This window comes from Oncorhynchus keta, chromosome 5, assembly GCF_023373465.1.
Source record: "Oncorhynchus keta strain PuntledgeMale-10-30-2019 chromosome 5, Oket_V2, whole genome shotgun sequence".
Classification (NCBI taxonomy): Eukaryota; Metazoa; Chordata; class Actinopteri; order Salmoniformes; family Salmonidae; genus Oncorhynchus; species Oncorhynchus keta.
In genome coordinates this window covers 20,096,485-20,115,551 of record NC_068425.1, presented here as the reverse complement: position 1 = coordinate 20,115,551, position 19,067 = coordinate 20,096,485, and the positions used below count along the sequence as shown (strand labels likewise).

The window sequence follows — 19,067 nt, the reverse complement described above, 5'->3', positions numbered from 1 at the left end:
TAGAATTGTTAGGTTCGATTACTCGTTGGTTATTACTGCATTGTCAGAACTCGAAGCACAAGCATTTCGCTACACTCGCATTAACATCTGCTAACCATGTGTATGTGACAAATAAAATTTCATTTGATTTAATAAGTAGTTCTGTAATGAAGCCCATTTTGTGGGGAAAAACTCATTCTGATTGGCTGAGCCTGGCTCCTAAGTGGGTGGGCCTGGCTCCCAGTCATGTGAAATGCATAGACAGGTGTGTTTCTTTCTAAATCATGTGCAATTTATTTGGCCACAGGTGGACTCCAATCAAGTTGTAGTGATGTCAATGATGATCAAAGGAAATTGAATACACAGGAGCTCAATTCAGACTGTCATAATAAAGGGATGTGAATACTTATATATTAAATATTTATGTATGAAATTTTCACTACATTAGGTAAAATGTCCGAAAACATGTTTTCACTTTGACATTATGGGATAGTGTGTAGATGGGTGAAAAATATTTAATCAATTTTGAAATCAGGCTGTAACAACAAAATGTAGAATTAGTCAAGGGGTATGAATACTTTCTGAAGGCACTGTATATTTACATAGGTACCTCAATTACCTCGTACCACTGTCCATCATCCTGGTAATGGTGCTCCCAGCATACTGTATTCTAGTCAAGGGGTATGAATACTTCTGAAGGCACTGTATATTTACATAGCTACCTCAATTACCTCGTACCCCTGTCCATCATCCTGGTAATGGTGCTCCCAGCATACTGTATTCTAGTCAAAGGGTATGAATGCTTCTGAAGGCACTGTATATTTACATAGCTACCTCAATTACCTCGTAACCCTGTCCATCATCCTGGTAATGGTGCTCCCAGTATACTGTATTATAGTCAAGGCTCATTCTATTAATATACTGTCTATACACACCATTATGTACATATACACTACATGATCAATGTGAACAGCTGCTCGTCGGACATCTCATCCCAAAATTATGGGCATTAATATGGAGTTGGTCCCTCCTTTGCTGCTATAAAAGCCTCCACTCTTCTGGGAAAGCTTTCCACAAGATGTTGAAACATTGCTGCTGGGTCTTGCTTCCATTAAGCCACAAGGGCATTAGTGATGTCGGGCACTAATGTTGGGCGATTAGGCCTGGCTCGCAGTTGGCGTTCCAATTCATCCCAAAGGTATTAGATGAGGTTGAAGTCAGACCAGTCAAGGTCTTCCACACTGATCTCGACAAACCCTTTCTGTATGAACATCTCTTTGTGCACAGGAGCACTGTCATGCTGAAACAGGAAAGGGCCTTCCCAAAACTGTTGCCACAAAGTTGGAAACACAGAATCGTCTAGAATGTAATTGTATGCTGTAGCGTTAAGATTTCCCTTCACTGGAACTAAGGGGCCTAGCCCAAACCATTATTCCTCACCCACCAAACTTTACAGTTGGCATGGGTATTCGACCAATAACATTTGATTTGTGGAGTTATATCAGATGCAACCCAAAATACCGCTTTTGTCTTCACAATAGCGAACTTCAGCCCAAATCCTTTGAAAGCCCCCCAAAACCTCTCACATACACAGACAAAAGACAAGGCACAGCCACATTCAAGGTGCCTCATATCATCTGACAAAGGCAAGTTTAATTAGACCTAAATGACACACAAAATAAAATACTCTTACAAAAATGAGTGTTAAGTACATCTAATTGCATCAGTCAGCTATAAGAGATATAGTCCTGCTCGTGGATCATGCAAAAATAAATTAAGCAACAAAAAGCTGCATCTCAAATTTGACTTGTTAATAAAAAGTTCCATTCTTCAGGGAGGCAGCTATGGAGTAATGTAGAGAGATTGTGTAAGAAACAGACTGCAGAGGGATCTTTTTGTGCCACTTAAAGTAAATGAATATGTTTAGATATAAAATCAATCAGTCCATGACCTATCTGGTAAATAGATAGAAGTCACCTAGTACATACGGCGACAAATAGTTCTGTACGTGTAAAAAAAAAAAAACTTAAGTTAAAGATAAATTACAGGTTGTGTGATCCACATTAATGAACAATATCCTATCACTGTACAAAGCACCATCTGAGGACACGTCACTTTGCATACACCTCTATAAAAGAAAAAGACGAGCAATTCATTTTCAATGTATGCTAACTTTAAGAACAGTCCATGGTCATAGATCACTAGACAGGCAGCCATTAAAAAAATAAGAAAACATTCAACAATTTGTTTGAATGAGTAGAAAATAAATATGTTCTCCCCCAAACCCATACTTATAGAGCTAGGTTCAGGTGAGTAGAATTAGCAGGTTCATCTCATTCATTCAGATTTCATTTATAGCCAATATGGAGATATAGAAACCCCAAAATCACATGATAATGTCTACTGTTGGGTTACAATACATATGACAAATGTAGACTTTATAGCCACTCAACCTAATGTACTGTATAAGACATTCAACCATTACAGAGGAAAAGGTTTTGACCATGTCAGCTCCCAAATAATACAACAAATAATATGACATCTCCTGAGAATGTGGCTTGAGGTCTGAGTGATGTTTATTCAATTCATTGCAACTTTTTGTATGTAGTTTGCTATGCTCCCATCTCAGCCCAAGGTATAAGACTGGTTGCCAATATCTTGAAAGAAATGAGCAAACTGCTATCTTATTTAGCACCAGAAGACCATAACCGGAAGGTAGTAGTAGTTATTTGACAGAATGACAAGAGTAGCACTTACAAAAGATGTGTGTAATCTTCACATAACAAAATGCATCAGGGTAGCAGGGACTCTTAGCCATTATTTTGTGGGGACAGAGAAGATCCCTATGAAGAAACAATCATGAAATCATGAGAAAGGTCTATGGAACTCATCATACATACCCCATCACAAGTACCTACTGGATGATGTCACTGGAATTTAAAGGGTCAGGTTAATATCTAAATAGTTGAAAAGATTCAGTCAAAAGTATTATGGCACTCAGAGGAGGACTGTGTGTATTGAAGACAACCCACCATTAAGACCACCTCTCTACTTACTGTGTAGGAAAGAGGCTATGTAAAGATTTCACCCACAGTAATCTAAGTGTACTTCTTTCAAGCTTTAAACAGCAACACTTCATATTTTCAAAAACAAATCTGGAATAATGGCAAAAGCTTTCTGAAATATAACAGAAATAAATTATATATATTACATATCATTTTAGTGTTTCTTTTTTCATTTTCCCATTATATAAAAATAACACCATTCAAGCTATTTATTTAAATTTCCAAACAAGCTAACATGTCAGACGTGTGACACTGGTTTCTGGGAATGGGAGCGCTGAAAACCAGTCCGCTTTCTTTGGACAGGGTCGTTGACAATGGGGCCCTGCATGTCTTTCTCCATAAGGCCAAGTTCTGAACATGTGCTCCAAAGTCCAGCCTCTGAGTGAAGATAGATGCCCCAAGAGTACTCAGTGGTAGAAAAGGATTCAGTCACCAGGGGGTGCTAAGGAGCCTTCATGCTCCCTTCAGTCCCTGCCTCCAAACAAACCAAGCACCATTCAGTGTTGTTGGTAACCGTGGGTAACAATGTACTCCATCAAACCAGTGATACCAGTCTTGTTTATGTGGCCAATGTTTTGTTTAGTTGTGGACTTCATGTTCTGCTTGGTAAGATGGTAAGTAGCTACATGGAATACTGACTATTTTTTATAATGCTATAACTAAACTTAATAAAAAAAGGAAGAGCCAGCCATTTTTAGTTCCACAAGTTAGTAAATAGTCTGAGTTATTAGCAGCTGAAAATTATATTTTTTAAAAGGGGGGGTGGGGGTGGGGAACCCCATGACAGACGAGACTGCTCGCTCAGGTCTCCTCTGCCCCCCCCCTGGCCTGGCCACTATGTTCCTATTGTGGGCGAGAGAGTCCTTGGGCCACTGGACCCCAGACGCCCCCTTCCCCTGGGTGAACTGGATGGGGGGTCTGACAATGTCGAGTTCCTCCACTCCTTGTTCCTGCCGACCCCTGCTTCAGCAGCGTCTCACTCCACAGCAAAGCCACACGTCTCCTCGATAGCAGTGAGCAGCTTGTCATACAGCTTGTCATAGTTCTCGTAGGGAGGAATGTCGATCCGGTTGAAGCTGAACAAACAGAGGGCAAGAGAGACTTGAGCCTGAGCCTTTGGTATTAGGACCTCACTATGTTCATGGTTAACAGATACATGGGTGGAAACCTAAACCTAAAGCATGATGTTGACATATCAATGTGCCCATCCCAGCATTGACAAAGGCATACATTGATCCTGAAGGGCAAGCTGCAGGCAGACACTCACCAGGTGTGGGCTTTGGGCAGGTTGTTGGAGCTGGCATCGATCTGGTGGATGGTGAAGAGTCGTGGGCCTGCAGCACCTGTAACATATCAACAGTTACTGTGAAGCACAACGGCAGAGCACACTTCACTCACACACAAAAGACAGTACTGTACTGGACAGCTTTCTCAGCACTCTGCGGCGCCAAGTGTGGGCACTAAGAGCACTGGGTTTGTGTATGTTGTCATTGGCCTGCGCGGACCTTGGTATTTAGACCAGCAGCAGCGATGGTCCTGTTATGTAACATGGAAGAGCAGAGTGAAGCGGCATGTCAGACAGGAAGAGCAGTGGATCACAGTGTGTTCCGCACGCCTGTCTGACAGACTGGACTCACTGAACTACTGGACTCTGCTCAGCCTGCTCTGCACAGAGGTTTCAGCTCAGGCAACAACAACAACACACTGAGGCCTGCTGAGCTGCCTCGGGGTACAGTAGAGTATAATACAAACAACCCTCACCCATCTCCCTCTGGCATAAACATTCGTTACACTGTCATAACAAATGTTATAAGCCGTCATAACAATCAATATTACATGCCTTTAAGGGGTGGACAAGGGCAAGCTAGCAACTCTCCCAGTGAAGCGCAGTGAAACACTGAGAACCTAACTACGTAGCTACTGTACATGTCCCAGGAGGGTGAGTGCTGTGAGGGTACCTTGGAGGGCTTTGAAGCCTTGCAGGGGGACCCTGGAGGAGCCGGTGACAAACTGCAGCAACCTGGCCCGGCGCTCCTCATCGTACGACTCCACGGCCTTCCAGAACCACTTGACGATGTTGGTGTCAGGGGTGCAGTGCTTCAGCCGCGTATTGGACTTCCAGTCGTTGATGTCGATCTTACCCAGGCCACACACTATGAGCTGAGGTGGAGAGAGGGAGAGAATGTGAAATGAAAGTCAAAGGGAAACTGTAGGGAGGAAATGGATGGGGAAAATGCTGATGTCTGGGAGAATGCAGTTCTTTGTAAAGGATGGACAGTGAAGGTAAGTACTGCTAGTCTGGGGGATGTGTCTCATTCATACCTCCAGCTCTTTCTCGTCGAAGGCCTTGAGGAGGTGCTGTGAGATGACCTCGTTGAAGCCCTTCTGCAGGGCCAGGAACTGAGCCTCGATGCCTCGCAGGAAACGCCAGTTCACATACAGCCTGTAGGGAACGAGGGAGAGATTCATACTGGAACGTGAAGGCAAAGCCATGATTCTGAGCCTCTTTGAGGGTTATAACACATGTACATTACTCCCTGATCCTAGGTCAGTTAACTGTGGCTGGTCACTTGCAGCTAAGCTCATTTGAAATCCAAACAGTATCTCCTCCCTGCTGGGCTTGACTGTTGACTGCTAGACCAGCTCTCTTCCTGTGTGGTGAGGAGGGGTCGGTGGGAGAGTACTCACCTGACATACTCCTTCTTGGTGTCCTGGGTGACCTGGATGATTTTGCCGTTGGGTTTGAGTTCGTGCTGGATGATCTCCCCGTAGGCATTGTGCTCCACACAGAAGGTGTGGTCCAACACGCCTGTGATGTCATTGTCCCTGAGAAGTGAGAGAGACAGACAGGGGAGTTAGAGAGAGATGGTGCTGGGGGAGGGGGAATGTTAATGTATGTATGGATCAAAGTTCAGTTGAAGAGCTCATCATGTGTAGCTACATGATCATGAGTGTTTAAAAAGAAAAAGTACACCAGTAGATGTTATAGTTCACATACACCAAATTATTACCCGATGAATTAAAATGAGCCATTACAAACTATTGTCATTAAAAACCACATTAATCTCTGTGTGCGCATCTTGGTCTGTGTGAGGATGTTGTTCCCATTTCCTTCCTACTCACAGGATCCAGACCAGGCTGTTGTGGAGGTCCGGGTCCACTGACTCCATGTCGTCCAGGGTGATGGGTTTCCCCAGCAGCTGTTTGTAGAAGGGCAGGGTGAAGCCCCCGTCTATGTAGTGGCCGTGGAACACCGCCATTCCCATAATACGACCCACAAAGTGGAAGTAGGACAGGTGCTCCTGGGGAGGGGGACAGAAACACCTTTAGTCCTCTTAAAGACTTCATAGTACATCCATTTAGCATGGCATTTCCCAGTCTTCAGAGAACTACCAAGATTGAGCAACTCAAGGCAGAATCCTAACTTAACATGCAACTCAAATGTTTTCTTAAGTCATGCATTGATGTCGATGGGAGATTTGCGCTATAGCTCAGATTTCCTCACGCATGTCTTAAGTTAGGATTGGGCCCTTGGTAAATGATAAATACCTGCTATTCTTACAGTTGGGAATTCATTGCAGTGCATAATCCAAAGGTTAGGACTCAAAAGGTGAGCAGCAGCATCCAAACTATTTCCCTTATGATGGATTTAACAATCAAATGCTATAGAGGCAGTAAAGAGTCTCAACACAGCAATTAAATAGTTGCCTAATTCATCACCAGTCTCCAGGAGATCTAGCATCTAGCATGAGAACAGCTGATAGGGGAATGGAAGGCCAAAAACAAATAAACAGGCAGAGGAGAGACAGAGATTGTGCAAGACTAGAGCAGATGAGTGGTCCGTGTGACCTGGTCTTTCACATCACAGCGGGGCGGGCTGGTGGCGGCGTCCGGGCCTCTGACTCACCGGGTTGACGGCCGAGTCGGGGTTAATCTGCAGGGTGTAGATGTCATCGCGGGAGTACTGGAACAGGCCGTAGTACGGATTCAGCATCTCATGGGACAGCAGATACAGCCACTCCCTGCACACACAGGAGACACAGAGAGGGACAGATAAAGAGAGACAGACGATGAGAACATCCATTGTTAAATCTCTTGATCCATTAAATATTTTTTCAAGGCAGGGAACATCAATTTCAGAAAGTGAATACTCCATGGCAATTTAAAAAGCAGAAGTATAATTCTCAGATTAGGTGCTTTAAATCCATATTACCCCTTGGGGACCAACCATGTTTCAGCAGATGGTGGCATTCAAATCAAAATCAAATCAAATGTTATTTGTCACATACTTCCTAAACAACCGGTGTAGACTAACAGTGAAATGCTTACTGATGGGCCCTTTCCAACAACGGAGAGAGAAGAATATAGAACAAATAATAACACGAGGAATAAATGCACAATGAGATAACTTGGCTATATGCTTGAGTCAAAAGAATTGGTGCAAAGAGGGTCAATGCAGATAGTCCGGGTAGCTATTTGGTTAACTAGTTAGCAGTCTAATGTCTTGGTGTAGAAGCTGTTCAGGTCCTGTTGGTTCCAGACCTGGTGCATTTACTTCTCTAACACACAATAGAAATCTTCTTTGTTCCATGATGATGCATATTGAGCATAACTTATTTTTTTCCTCATGCTTTGCTGTGGATTCCTACCTGGCCACTCCTCCGTAGTCCAGCCCCTCCTCCCCTTTAAACTTCACCATCAGTCTCTTCCACAGGTCCTTCGGCCTCATCTTCATCACCTGGCGGTAAGACTCCTGTAACACATAAAGAGATACAACTTTGTAACGAACGGGACTGGGATGGAGGACTGCACCCCCAAACTTACTGAGTACTTCCATCAGAGACCATCTGTTAAATACTGTGCAGTCCAGGGTCTGTGGCCAGAGGGATGCATCTATCTGCACTGTAACATCTGTGTGTGAGTGATGCTGGCTCTGGGGACCGAGCCAAAGAATAAACATTCCTGTGCTCTGTCATTTAGGACCAGCCTGGCTGGCCCCTACCTGCCTAGCAATGATGTACGCCCTCTCCTCCCCTGCGAAAGTAACCTGAGTGTCCAGTCCACCCTTAATCAAAGCGCATTATCAGGAGGTGGGGGTGATAAGAGGTCATTCCCCAGCGCGACACATTCCAGCAAGAGATCCCGTGAGTCTCACTAATGCCCCCCCAACCCCTCCCATCGCCACTATCCCAGTCTCAGTGGCTCATGGGAAACGGCGTAGGAATGCAGAGCATGAGTCTGGCCAAGCCTGGCCTGTCTGCCTGTCCTAAACATGCAAACCAATGACCAAAGACCTGTGCAATTCCAAGTTGCTTCAAGCTGAAGACAAAAAAAACGAAGAAAATAAGGAACTGTCCGGAAACAGTTCCTTCGCCAGATGGGGCTTCTGTAGAACATTAGACAGCTGTGTTTTAGTAACAAACTTTCCCCCTGGTACTCAGAGTCTGGGATCATTACACCCCACTCTGGGTTGGTGCGTTCACCCCACATGCCGAGAGCTGCAGACACATGCCCACAATGTCCAGCACATTGTGTCGGGGACAGTCTCATTAAAAGTGGATTGGGAGAATAATAGTAAACAGACACAACAGAAGAGTGGAACAATAACACCGCTTTCCCCCCAGAGCTGGTCCACCGTGCCCTCCAGTTACACTGAGGACGTGTCAACGGTGACACCAGAGAAATAAGGCCTCTTATCGTCAATAGAATGTACACACTGAGACAGCTTGACAGTCCACCAGCTGACACTTGCCCACACAGTCGTATTTCTAACAGCTCGGCGTGTCCAGAAAAGCAATGAAGTTATGTCTAGCCTTAAAATCCACCCCCATCTCCCTTTCGTGTTGAGATCAGCCAACAAAAACGTCTTCCTTCAGATTAACAGACAAAATTGTTCCAGCACATTCCATCACATATTTTACGAGGGTCATGTAGTCTGTTGCAGGTGTTGTTGCTCTGAGGCTCCACACCTCCCAAACTAGAAAACCTCCCCCACTGAGGAGTGCACTTCACAAAAGCCTAATTTCAAATACGAGGTCTGCTTTGGATATGAACATACTCTCTTCACACATCATAGATAGTAGCATGGTGGATAACGCCGTGACAGAAACATGACGAGCAACGACCTTGAGAGGAGAGGGAAGTAGAGGATGGGAAAACCATTGCCTGAGGTTTGAAAGTGAGGTAAAATATCTGGTCTAATAAACTTTTACAAGTGCAAATGAGAGTGAGGAAAATGTCCAGAGTTGATGCTTTCCTTCAGGATCGAGATAATTAGTATTACTGAAGAGGTTGACTAAAGAGTCAATAATGCTGGTTGTGTTCAAGAACTGAGGGAATAACACTAATTTGACGGTCTCACCTCAAAGATCTCCTCGCGGGACACCTCTATGCGGCAGTGGCCTGCCTGGGGCTGCTGCTGGGACAGCTCCTGGCGGAGGATCTTCAGCTTCTGCACCAGGTCCCTCTTGTACTTGGGCACCGTGAGGCACTCGGCCTCCTCCGGCAGATTACCTGGAGACACCAGTGCCTGCTGGGCCTGCTCCTTCAGCTGGATCTGACGGCTGGGGATGGAGAAAAAGAGAAAGAGACGGAGAGGGAAAGATCATTGCTGAGACTTGGGGTCGTAACAACACGTACAGGTACACAAAAATAAAACACCACAAAAAAAATAAAACCCAGAAACCCTAACAACTCCAAATAAAGCCAGGCAGGAATTCTGCCTCCCTCCTTTTGCTGACTGGAGAACAAAAGGTAAACGCACCGAGGTCACCTGGGAAGCACATCAAGTCAAACAAGCTGCCATATGCCCACAGGCATAGGTGGAGGTGGTATTTCTGAACAAGCACACATGAGGCGGCAGAGCCAGAGGGTGGTGTGATGTGTCCGTAGGTGCCACATTGTCTGTCTGAGGTGCAGCCAGTGACCCTTCCTCCACGTCCCGCCAGGCTCTCCATACAAACGGCTCTGTCGTACGCTCCCCGTGGGTAACTCCGTGGGCCCCTGCCGTGCTGGGCTCTGCCAGCTCACAGGTGTGTGCCATTCCACCTCCCCTCCCCATCTGGCCCCAAGATGGTCTCAGAGAGAGAGAGAGACAGCACGGCACAGACAGAGAGAAAATAGACAGTTCTACAGGGGGGGAAGCAAAATGTGGCCACAGCAAGAGACATCTGCAAATAGATTAAGTGTCGGTCTCATTCTGCACTGAGCAGTGAGGGTTCAATGAGGGTGTCCATAGACCTCATGTCTTCATCTTAAATTGTTCAGGAAGGTTCTTTATTTGTTTATTAAAAGGAGTGACATTTCAATGCAAGTTCCTTCATTGCTGACTATAAGAAACCAATAAATGATCAACCAAGTTGTGTAGGGTCCCTAACAGCTAAGACGACCACCTCAGTGGGTGGCTGTAACTGTGATAACACATCAGTGTAGAGCGGTTAACCTCCAAATCAAAAGACAGGCTATGAGTATGATCTGTGCTGGTAGTGAACGAGGTTCTTCACTTCTGCCCAAATCTCTGGCATGAGTGAACTTCTGAACCACGGCACTGGTGGTAGAAGGCTCTTCTGCTCAGGAAAAGAAACGCCATCACACACAGACACACAGAATCAAAAGGCCCTTTATGGAGCCAGAGCTGGAGGATTATTTGCATGCTGGCCTTTTGCACTTTAGTGGGGCATAGTGGGCACACTCACCCCCTGAGCAGGGTCATAAACACCAGGCTGTATAGCTGGCCACAAAGAGTTGTGTGTGTGTGAGTGAGAGAGAGAGTGAGGGGCAGAGTTTGTAAAGACATCTGCATGCTTCCCAGACGGAAAAGTTCAGAAGATCGTATGCATATATTATGACAGCATTTTGTGACGTTTTGGACTTGTTAGTCTTCTTCTTCTCTTGTTCGGGCACACAACATTTTTTCTTGCCGAAGTCTACACCCCTTTGTCTGTGATTGGTCAACAGTAGGGATTCTTCAGTAAAGTCTTTGTTGTCATTCAACCAGAGATGACTCGTTTTCATGCACATCTTTTCATTTAGAAATATTACTGCACCAAACATCTTAGCTAAGATTTCCTCGGCAAAAACATCTAAATTAATGACAGATTTCTTGAGGTACCGTAAATTAATTGTAACTATTTGGAGGAAGTGTATACTGGCTACGGCGTCTCAAAATTGACAAACAGTACCATTACTGCTTTCAAGCGAATGCCAGCACACTCGTTCGGTTCGCCTAGCTGACTACGGCTAGCTGCCAGGCCGAAATGAAGCATGCTGACGCCTTATGTATGTGGGAAGTGTGAGAGAGGGTAAGCAGAGAGGCTGTGACAGGAGAATCATGGAGCAACAACCCATCCTGGCTAAATAGATGTACATAGGCCCAAAAAGTACAGGATCATATAATATTGGATAGGCCAAAACCACTGAAATCATTTTTAACAACTCTGAAAATCTATTTCTGTCTGGGACACCTACCAAACACCTGCCATTCACTGTACTATACAAAACCAGACAACCTTTTATTAGGTAAAAATGTCATCAAATATGGCAAATACACAATCCTAGCTCTCAAAAAGATTTGTTTGGAGGGTCATACACTGAGCAGGAGTAATAGACAGTCATGTAGCAGCCATCCTGATCTTTATATCCACACACCATAATACACAGTGACAGCTTATTCTAAGGACTGACTGCTCTAGACTCCCACTTCCTGCGATCCCGGAGAGCAGCAGGGCCCCATAGGGCACTCCAGTCCTCCTCCTCAATCCCTTTATTTCCTGCAGACTAGACTCAGAGGGAGCGAGGGAAAGTTGGGGAGGGTGGAGGTAGGAAGGGCTGCCTCCGGACAGCACCCAAACAGAGAGGAAGAATCAGACAGAGAGAGGGGAGGTACCGAGCCACAGAGCAGCACTCCCTCCAGTTTCACTCATAAATCAAACATTCCTGCCCCGCCACACACACACACACACACACAGCCTAGTGCGCATTCTCTCTTTTTCTAACTTGTTTTAAGAGAGTAAGATGGCGTGGTGTGTTATCTGCTGAAGCTCAGACAGTAATACAGTGAACTCAGTGTAAAGCTAGAGAACACTAGACCCCTGGGAACTGATCCTCTGAGTGTACATGCCAGAGTTCAGAGGGCAGATCTGAGGCCCAACAAGGATTTTGTTACCTATTGTCCAGTGACCAGGCTTAGAGTCAGGAGATTGCAACATAACAGGGTGAGTCTAACCAAAAACGTATTGTGGCCCGCTGAGGCAATGTCTTTAGCAAATAAAAGGGGTAATAAACTATAGCTTGAAGGACACGTATATATCAAACATTTTCTTGGGATGACAGCATGAGGGGTGAGAATTTCTGAAATCGTTTTCCTTGATAAAAGGCAGATGTCTTGATGGAAAACCACGCCGGCCTTCTGATTTCTTTTCCAGAGTTTTGTCGCTGGTTGGAATGTCACTCCCACCCCTCGTCTCAGCCAGAGTCCAGCTTCTCTGCTCCACAGAGGTCCGTGAGGGGACAAAATCAGAGAAGGTATTCTCAGATAGGATGATCCAGTCAGACTGGCTCAGGCCCATGAGTCCTCTGCTAACCAGCAGACTGCACACTCCAAACCTCTGAGCCACCATCCAATGTGTTACATTAGTGCACACCTAGAGATCCTGTCAGCTTCGTTAACACAGGCACCCTAATTCTGATATTTTTTTTCATTCATTGGTCTTTTAACCAATCAGATCAGCTCTGAAAAATATCTGATGTGATTAGTCAAACTAGCAACGAGTGGGAAAAAAAATCTGAATTGGGCTGCATGTGTAAATGCAGCCTTAGGTTCTCCAAGACAAAGCCAAGGGTTTCTCCCTTTAAAGCAGAACCCAGGGAAGGTATGTGGTTGGACCCAGGGCTCATCGTACATCATTCTAATGGCCACAGACACGCTCTTGGCTCAGCTTAAACACCTTCCATTTCAATACAATTATTCCTCTCAAACAAAGACATCAATAACCTAGAAGAACTCTAATTCCCAACTTTAAAGTGAAATAATAATCGGATCAGTGCTTTTTAAAGAGAAGAAACACTGTGCACTGCTTTTCACACATCTGGACATTATTGTGCTTAAGACAAGATTCCTGCATTACAAACATACATGGCGTGCCAGCCTGGGATTTTATATGACTTTCAGAGGACCGCAGAAAAAGCACCAAAGTCCCAAACAAGTTCTTTGATCTGTCAGAACAGGGGAAAATAACAGCAGATCTTTTCATCGGTGCATTCCGCCTCTCCTGGCACGGAGCAGGAATGAGGTCAGACGGAGGAGGCCCACCGAAGCCGCCCATACTCTGCTCCACCTTTACACTGCACTGTGGGTAATGCTGCAGCTATCGTTACATGGGCCGTGTTTGAACAGCAGCGAGGAAAAGTTCTGAAGCGCATGTACTGACGAACACGGCACACACACACATGCACTGACGAACACTGCACACACACACAGGCACGCACCAGCACACACACACCAAAACACACTTTCACACACAATTCATTCATTGACTCGGACATCAAATTTATGCTCTGTTTCCTTGACGTAAGACACTCCTCAGCCACAGACACATCAGTCTTGGTTTCCACATTGCTATCTGATGTTGAGCCAAAACAAGCTTTGTGACGGACTGTGTGCTAAAACCCCTGCATGATCAAAACCGCTGCCGGGCGGTGGAATGCAGCCTTGTGCGTGCAGTGTGTGTGTGTGTCTGGATGGGTGAGGTTGTGTGTGGGAGTGTGTGTGTGTGTCTGGATGGGTGAGGTTGTGTGTGGGAGTGTGTGTGCACAGGAGAAAGGCTGCTCTGATAGCTGAACCCCAACAGGTGTTTAACACACCTTGGCACTGGACTCCCCTGTAAAACATCCTGTGTGGGGGAGTCAATATGTCTGTGTGTGTATCTGTGTGTGTCTGTCTGTGTGCAGTCTGTTCTGTCTCTCCAGAACCAAGTGTTGGAGAAATAGAGGTCGGCCACAGAATAGAGGAGGGAAATAGAGGGCCTCACCTGATCGGACTGTTCTGAATTTCGATGCCGCTGCGGGAACCATTGGGGCTTGGGCTGCAGAACACAAAACACCACAGTTACACAGCCACACTGCCAGCCAGTCATACAGTACAGTTCTCCCTCAACTACTTCTCATTTAATCTGGGCTGTTATGAGGCTCTGGACCATGTTTAATTTGTGGCGCTGGTATAACCCGATACTCACTTAAGGACTAGATGCAGGTTGGCGGAGAGGCGCGGGTCTGTGAACTGTGTGGTGCGGTTGTTGTGGTCCACAAAGTAGACCCGGCCGGTGGCTGTGTTCCTGATCTCCCAGCCAGGGGGCAGTGGGCCCAGCTCCTCACAGTTTACATTACTCAGGTCTCTGGGAAGCACAAATCCCCAACACAGTCAGAAGTGAAGGGCAGAAAATAAAAATAATCAAAGAATGAGACGTAAGACCAATCAAAGTCAGGGAATGAAGCAGACCTCAAGGCTGACGGTAACTGGGAAACAAAGAGGCGAGAAAAGATTCCAAAACGACACCACTTTTATTCCATTCTACTTCTTCCCGTCTATATTACTTATTGCTGCCATGCAATCCTTTCAGCTGGACTCCTTTAGCTGTCTGTGGAGAGCAACTAAGAAATGACAGCAGCCCCACTTCAGCGGTAGTGAGTTATCGCACTGAGGCCCAGCCAAATGATCAAGCCTCTCAGCACTGGGAGCTTGGCAGCCCAGCATCTGCTGCACACACAACCAGGGTGTGGCGTGACCAAGAGGATAGCATCAAGTGCAAGAAAAACGGCATCTATCACACGTATTTCCACAGGGGCAAGAGAACGGCATCTATCACACGTATTTCCACAGGGGCAAGAGAACGGCATCTATCACACGTATTTCCACAGGGGCAAGAGAACGGCATCTATCACACGTATTTCCACAGGGGCAAGAGAACGGCATCTATCACACGTATTTCCACAGGGGCAAGAGAACGGCATCTATCACACGTATTTCCACGGGGGCAAGAGAACGGCATCTATCACACGTATTTCCACAGGGGCAAGAGAACGGCATCTATCACACGTATTTCCACGGGGGCAAGAGAACGGCAACGTCTAGGTATTTTTCAATCACTGACTTTCTTTCTATTGACTCTATTCCCAGTAGACTGACGTGTTGATGTGTGTTCTCCTCTGGGCCTGAGGTAATCCATGATACACACATGCCTGAGTGAGTGGCGTCTCTGAGCCACATGTACAGTAGGGCTGAAGGCTGTGTGCTGAGGGTATGGAGGCAGAGGCCGTGCTAGAGGTGTCTGCTGTGAATCCTCTCAGATCCCTGTGGTTTACATTTACATGCCATTTAGTGGACTCTTTTATCCAAAGCGGCTTAAAGTCATGAGTGTATACATCTACATACGGGTGGTCCCGGGAATCGAACCCACTATCCTGCCATTGCAAGCACCATACTCTACCAACTGAGCGACAAAGGACTGTGACACCAGCCCTCTATCGTAGCTTGTCAGCATGTAAATTGCAGCATATTTACAGAAGGGTCCGGACAAGCCTCAGGAGAGCTAGCCACTGATTGTCTATCCCATGAAAGAAACATAGGTGGGGGTAGGTGATGCTGTATATCAACAGCCTCACCCAAACCACATTACAGCATCCCAGATCATCATGTTTTTGTCATCAACCTCAAATCATGTGTGTTGGAAATACTTAATGAGTGTACTGTATAGTGTACACAGTATGTATGTGTTCAGAAGTGGTGCTGGGTATACCGGGGCACTGTGTGTTCAGACAGTAGTGGTGGGTATACCTGGGCACTGTGTGTTCAGACAGTGGTGGTGGGTATACATGGGCACTGTGTGTTCAGACAGTAGTGGTGGGTATACATGGGCACTGTGTGTTCAGACAGTAGTGGTGGGTATACATGGGCACTGTGTGTTCAGACAGTGGTGGTGGGTATACATGGGCACTGTGTGTTCAGACAGTAGTGGTGGGTATACATGGGCACTGTGTGTTCAGACAGTAGTGGTGGGTATACATGGGCACTGTGTGTTCAGACAGTAGTGGTGGGTATACATGGGCACTGTGTGTTCAGACAGTGGTGGTGGGTATACCTGGGCACTGTGTGTTCAGACAGTGGTGGTGGGTATACATGGGCACTGTGTGTTCAGACAGTAGTGGTGGGTATACATGGGCACTGTGTGTTCAGACAGTGGTGGTGGGTATACATGGGCACTGTGTGTTCAGACAGTAGTGGTGGGTATACATGGGCACTGTGTGTTCAGACAGTGGTGGTGGGTATACCGGGGCACTGTGTGTTCAGACACAGTGGTGGTGGGTATACCTGGGCACTGTGTGTTCAGACAGTAGTGGTGGGTATACATGGGCACTGTGTGTTCAGACAGTAGTGGTGGGTATACATGGACAATGTGTGTTCAGACAGTGGTGGTGGGTATACATGGGCACTGTGTGTTCAGACAGTAGTGGTGGGTATACATGGGCACTGTGTGTTCAGACAGTGGTGGTGGGTATACATGGGCACTGTGTGTTCAGACAGTGGTGGTGGGTATACATGGGCACTGTGTGTTCAGACAGTAGTGGTGGGTATACATGGGCACTGTGTGTTCAGACAGTGGTGGTGGGTATACATGGGCACTGTGTGTTCAGACAGTGGTGGTGGGTATACATGGGCACTGTGTGTTCAGACAGTGGTGGTGGGTATACATGGGCACTGTGTGTTCAGACAGTAGTGGTGGGTATACATGGGCACTGTGTGTTCAGACAGTGGTGGTGGGTATACATGGGCACTGTGTGTTCAGACAGTGGTGGTGGGTATACCTGGGCACTCGAGGGTCGTGCCATGTGCTGACTCCTGTCTGGGTGTGGAGGAAGTAGACCTGGCCCTGCTGCGTGGTCCTCTGCTCTGTAAGGGGGGAACAATAGCATGGCTACTCATACAGGTATAAGAGGTACAGAGCAATGGTTACAGACAAGTACACACATGTGAGAGATGAGTGAGAGAGAGGGATGAATGAGAGATGAGAGAGAGATGAGTGGGAGATGAGTGAGAGAGTGAGAGATGAGTGAGAGATGTGAGTGGATGATAAGGAAAATAAAGCTGTTAGTTATACATTTGTTCCACCGTGAGGATTGTTATTGGTGCGTCAATGTGCGTGTGCGTATCTTGATCCGAGTGTGTGTGGAAGCGTAAGAGAGATCACACAGATGGAGATAAAAGCAGGGATTGAGTCAGTTTGGATCCCAGTTGCGGGGCTGACAGGGGGAGAAGATAGTAGTCTGTGTGTTGGTGAGCTCATTCATCACAGCTTGACAGAGATATTTCCATGAGCTTGGAAGCTCTTCTCTGGCATTCCTTAGGACCCACCACCCTGCCTCTCTAACATACCTGTACATAACTCCCCCCCTCACCCCGCCGAGCATCGATGCACCCAATGCATTCGACACAGAGTGACACTTCTTGGCCCGCCACTGGGGCTGCTGACAGCGGTTCAGAGGAGCTGGCCCAAAAAGAGACAGCACCCTTCTAATCTTGAAGAGCTGGGCTGGGCTGCTGTCATTTACTCCTCTTGCCAGCACTCCTAAATCCTCAGCAAGACTACACAGTGTCTGAATATCAAGCAGCCGCCCATGGGCTGCATGTGAGGAAGGAGAGAGGAGAGGGAGGAGTGAGTGGCAGCCGCCAGACATTAACTGCTAGATCGATTCAATTAGTTCTTTAAAATGGGGCCTGTCAGGCTGCTTATGCTGCGCTGCAGAGTCATGGTGGCTGTGCTGTTGGGACTGAATAGGGACACAGATTAGCAGGATGATTCAGCTGAGCGTTGGGCTGAAGAGAGGAGGAGGGAGGCAGTTAACACTGAGGCATTGCAATGACGACACCGGTCTTAAAACAGAAGGAGACACGTCTCTCATACAGGATGTTCATAATACAGTCTAGTCTGGCTGTGGGAACCGAAGTGGTCGTCCTATAGTGTGATTGTGCGTATGTTGGTGTATGTCCGGTGTGTCCATATTGTGTGTTAGAATCCTCTTTCCACTAACCGTATCCCTCGGGCAGGTCTGGGGGTGTGTGGAGGTGTGTCCTGCTCATGTAGTTCCTGTGTCTCTGGGAGCGGACGCGTCTCTCCTGGGCCCGCTGGTCGCTGGACGGGACACACGGAATGGTGGGCGTGGCCCCGTTGGTGCTCAAGATGGGCGTGTTCTCATCCACGATGCAGCTGAGAGGCCGGCCCGGGCTGGAGTACTCCGACGCAGGCCTAGGAGAGACAGGGAACAGGAGGAGATCACAGTCAGACTGGGAGGGTGGGTTATAATATCCTTCATGGTAGGTTTGTTCAAATCAGGCCCGTGTCTATTCATATTTCATATCTAGCTGTGCTTGTAATACGCTTAGATGCTAGGGCTAGACATTGGCTTGCTCCTGCTTTCTTAAGCATCATGAGGTCAGTGAGGCAGAGACATACACACACACACACACACACACACACACACACACACACACACACACACACACACACACACACACACACACACACACACACACACACACACACACACACACACACACACACACACACACACACACACACACACCAGTATTGAGTGAGGGGCCTGAGGCCAGCCTAGAACAGAGCAGAGTAACAGGAAGGGAGCTGATAAGGGAGCAAAGAGAGAGAGACTGTGGAGCAACAAGAGTCTTAGGGCCCCGTTCAATAGTCTGCAGTGTCTCCTAATACAAATTCAATGCTGTCTAGGTCTTGGGGACTCATGCCTCATGCCATGGGTTTGAGGCTGGGTAGTGGGTAAGACTGTGTACTCACTCAGCCTGGACTCAGGGACAGACATAACATAGTAAATGTAAACTGGTCTCCCTCCATTTAGTATATGTTACGAATTACAATTCGTATATTGTTACAAATTGCAATTTGTACAATATGTTAAGAATTTTCAATAGGTATGATATGTTAAGCTAGGCGGCTAATG

At 46.6% G+C, this 19,067-nt stretch overlaps 1 protein-coding gene across 1 annotated transcript in view; it reads right to left on the bottom strand.

Annotated features, from left to right (window-relative positions):
- Positions 1-1,596: 1,596 nt before the first annotated feature.
- Positions 1,597-19,067, bottom strand: part of LOC118384193 (E3 ubiquitin-protein ligase SMURF2-like) — a 66,271-nt gene continuing 48,800 nt past the window's right edge. The window contains exons 8-20 of the mRNA XM_052519031.1: positions 18,126-18,340; positions 16,902-16,986; positions 14,276-14,434; positions 14,072-14,125; positions 9,406-9,607; positions 7,694-7,797; positions 6,952-7,066; positions 6,168-6,346; positions 5,733-5,870; positions 5,367-5,487; positions 5,003-5,204; positions 4,312-4,387; positions 1,597-4,120 (exon numbers count right to left, since the gene is read on the bottom strand). Of these exons, the coding sequence (XP_052374991.1) occupies positions 4,021-4,120; positions 4,312-4,387; positions 5,003-5,204; positions 5,367-5,487; positions 5,733-5,870; positions 6,168-6,346; positions 6,952-7,066; positions 7,694-7,797; positions 9,406-9,607; positions 14,072-14,125; positions 14,276-14,434; positions 16,902-16,986; positions 18,126-18,340 (1,750 nt within the window). The 3' untranslated portion in view covers positions 1,597-4,020. The remainder of the gene's footprint in view (positions 4,121-4,311; positions 4,388-5,002; positions 5,205-5,366; positions 5,488-5,732; positions 5,871-6,167; positions 6,347-6,951; positions 7,067-7,693; positions 7,798-9,405; positions 9,608-14,071; positions 14,126-14,275; positions 14,435-16,901; positions 16,987-18,125; positions 18,341-19,067) is intronic.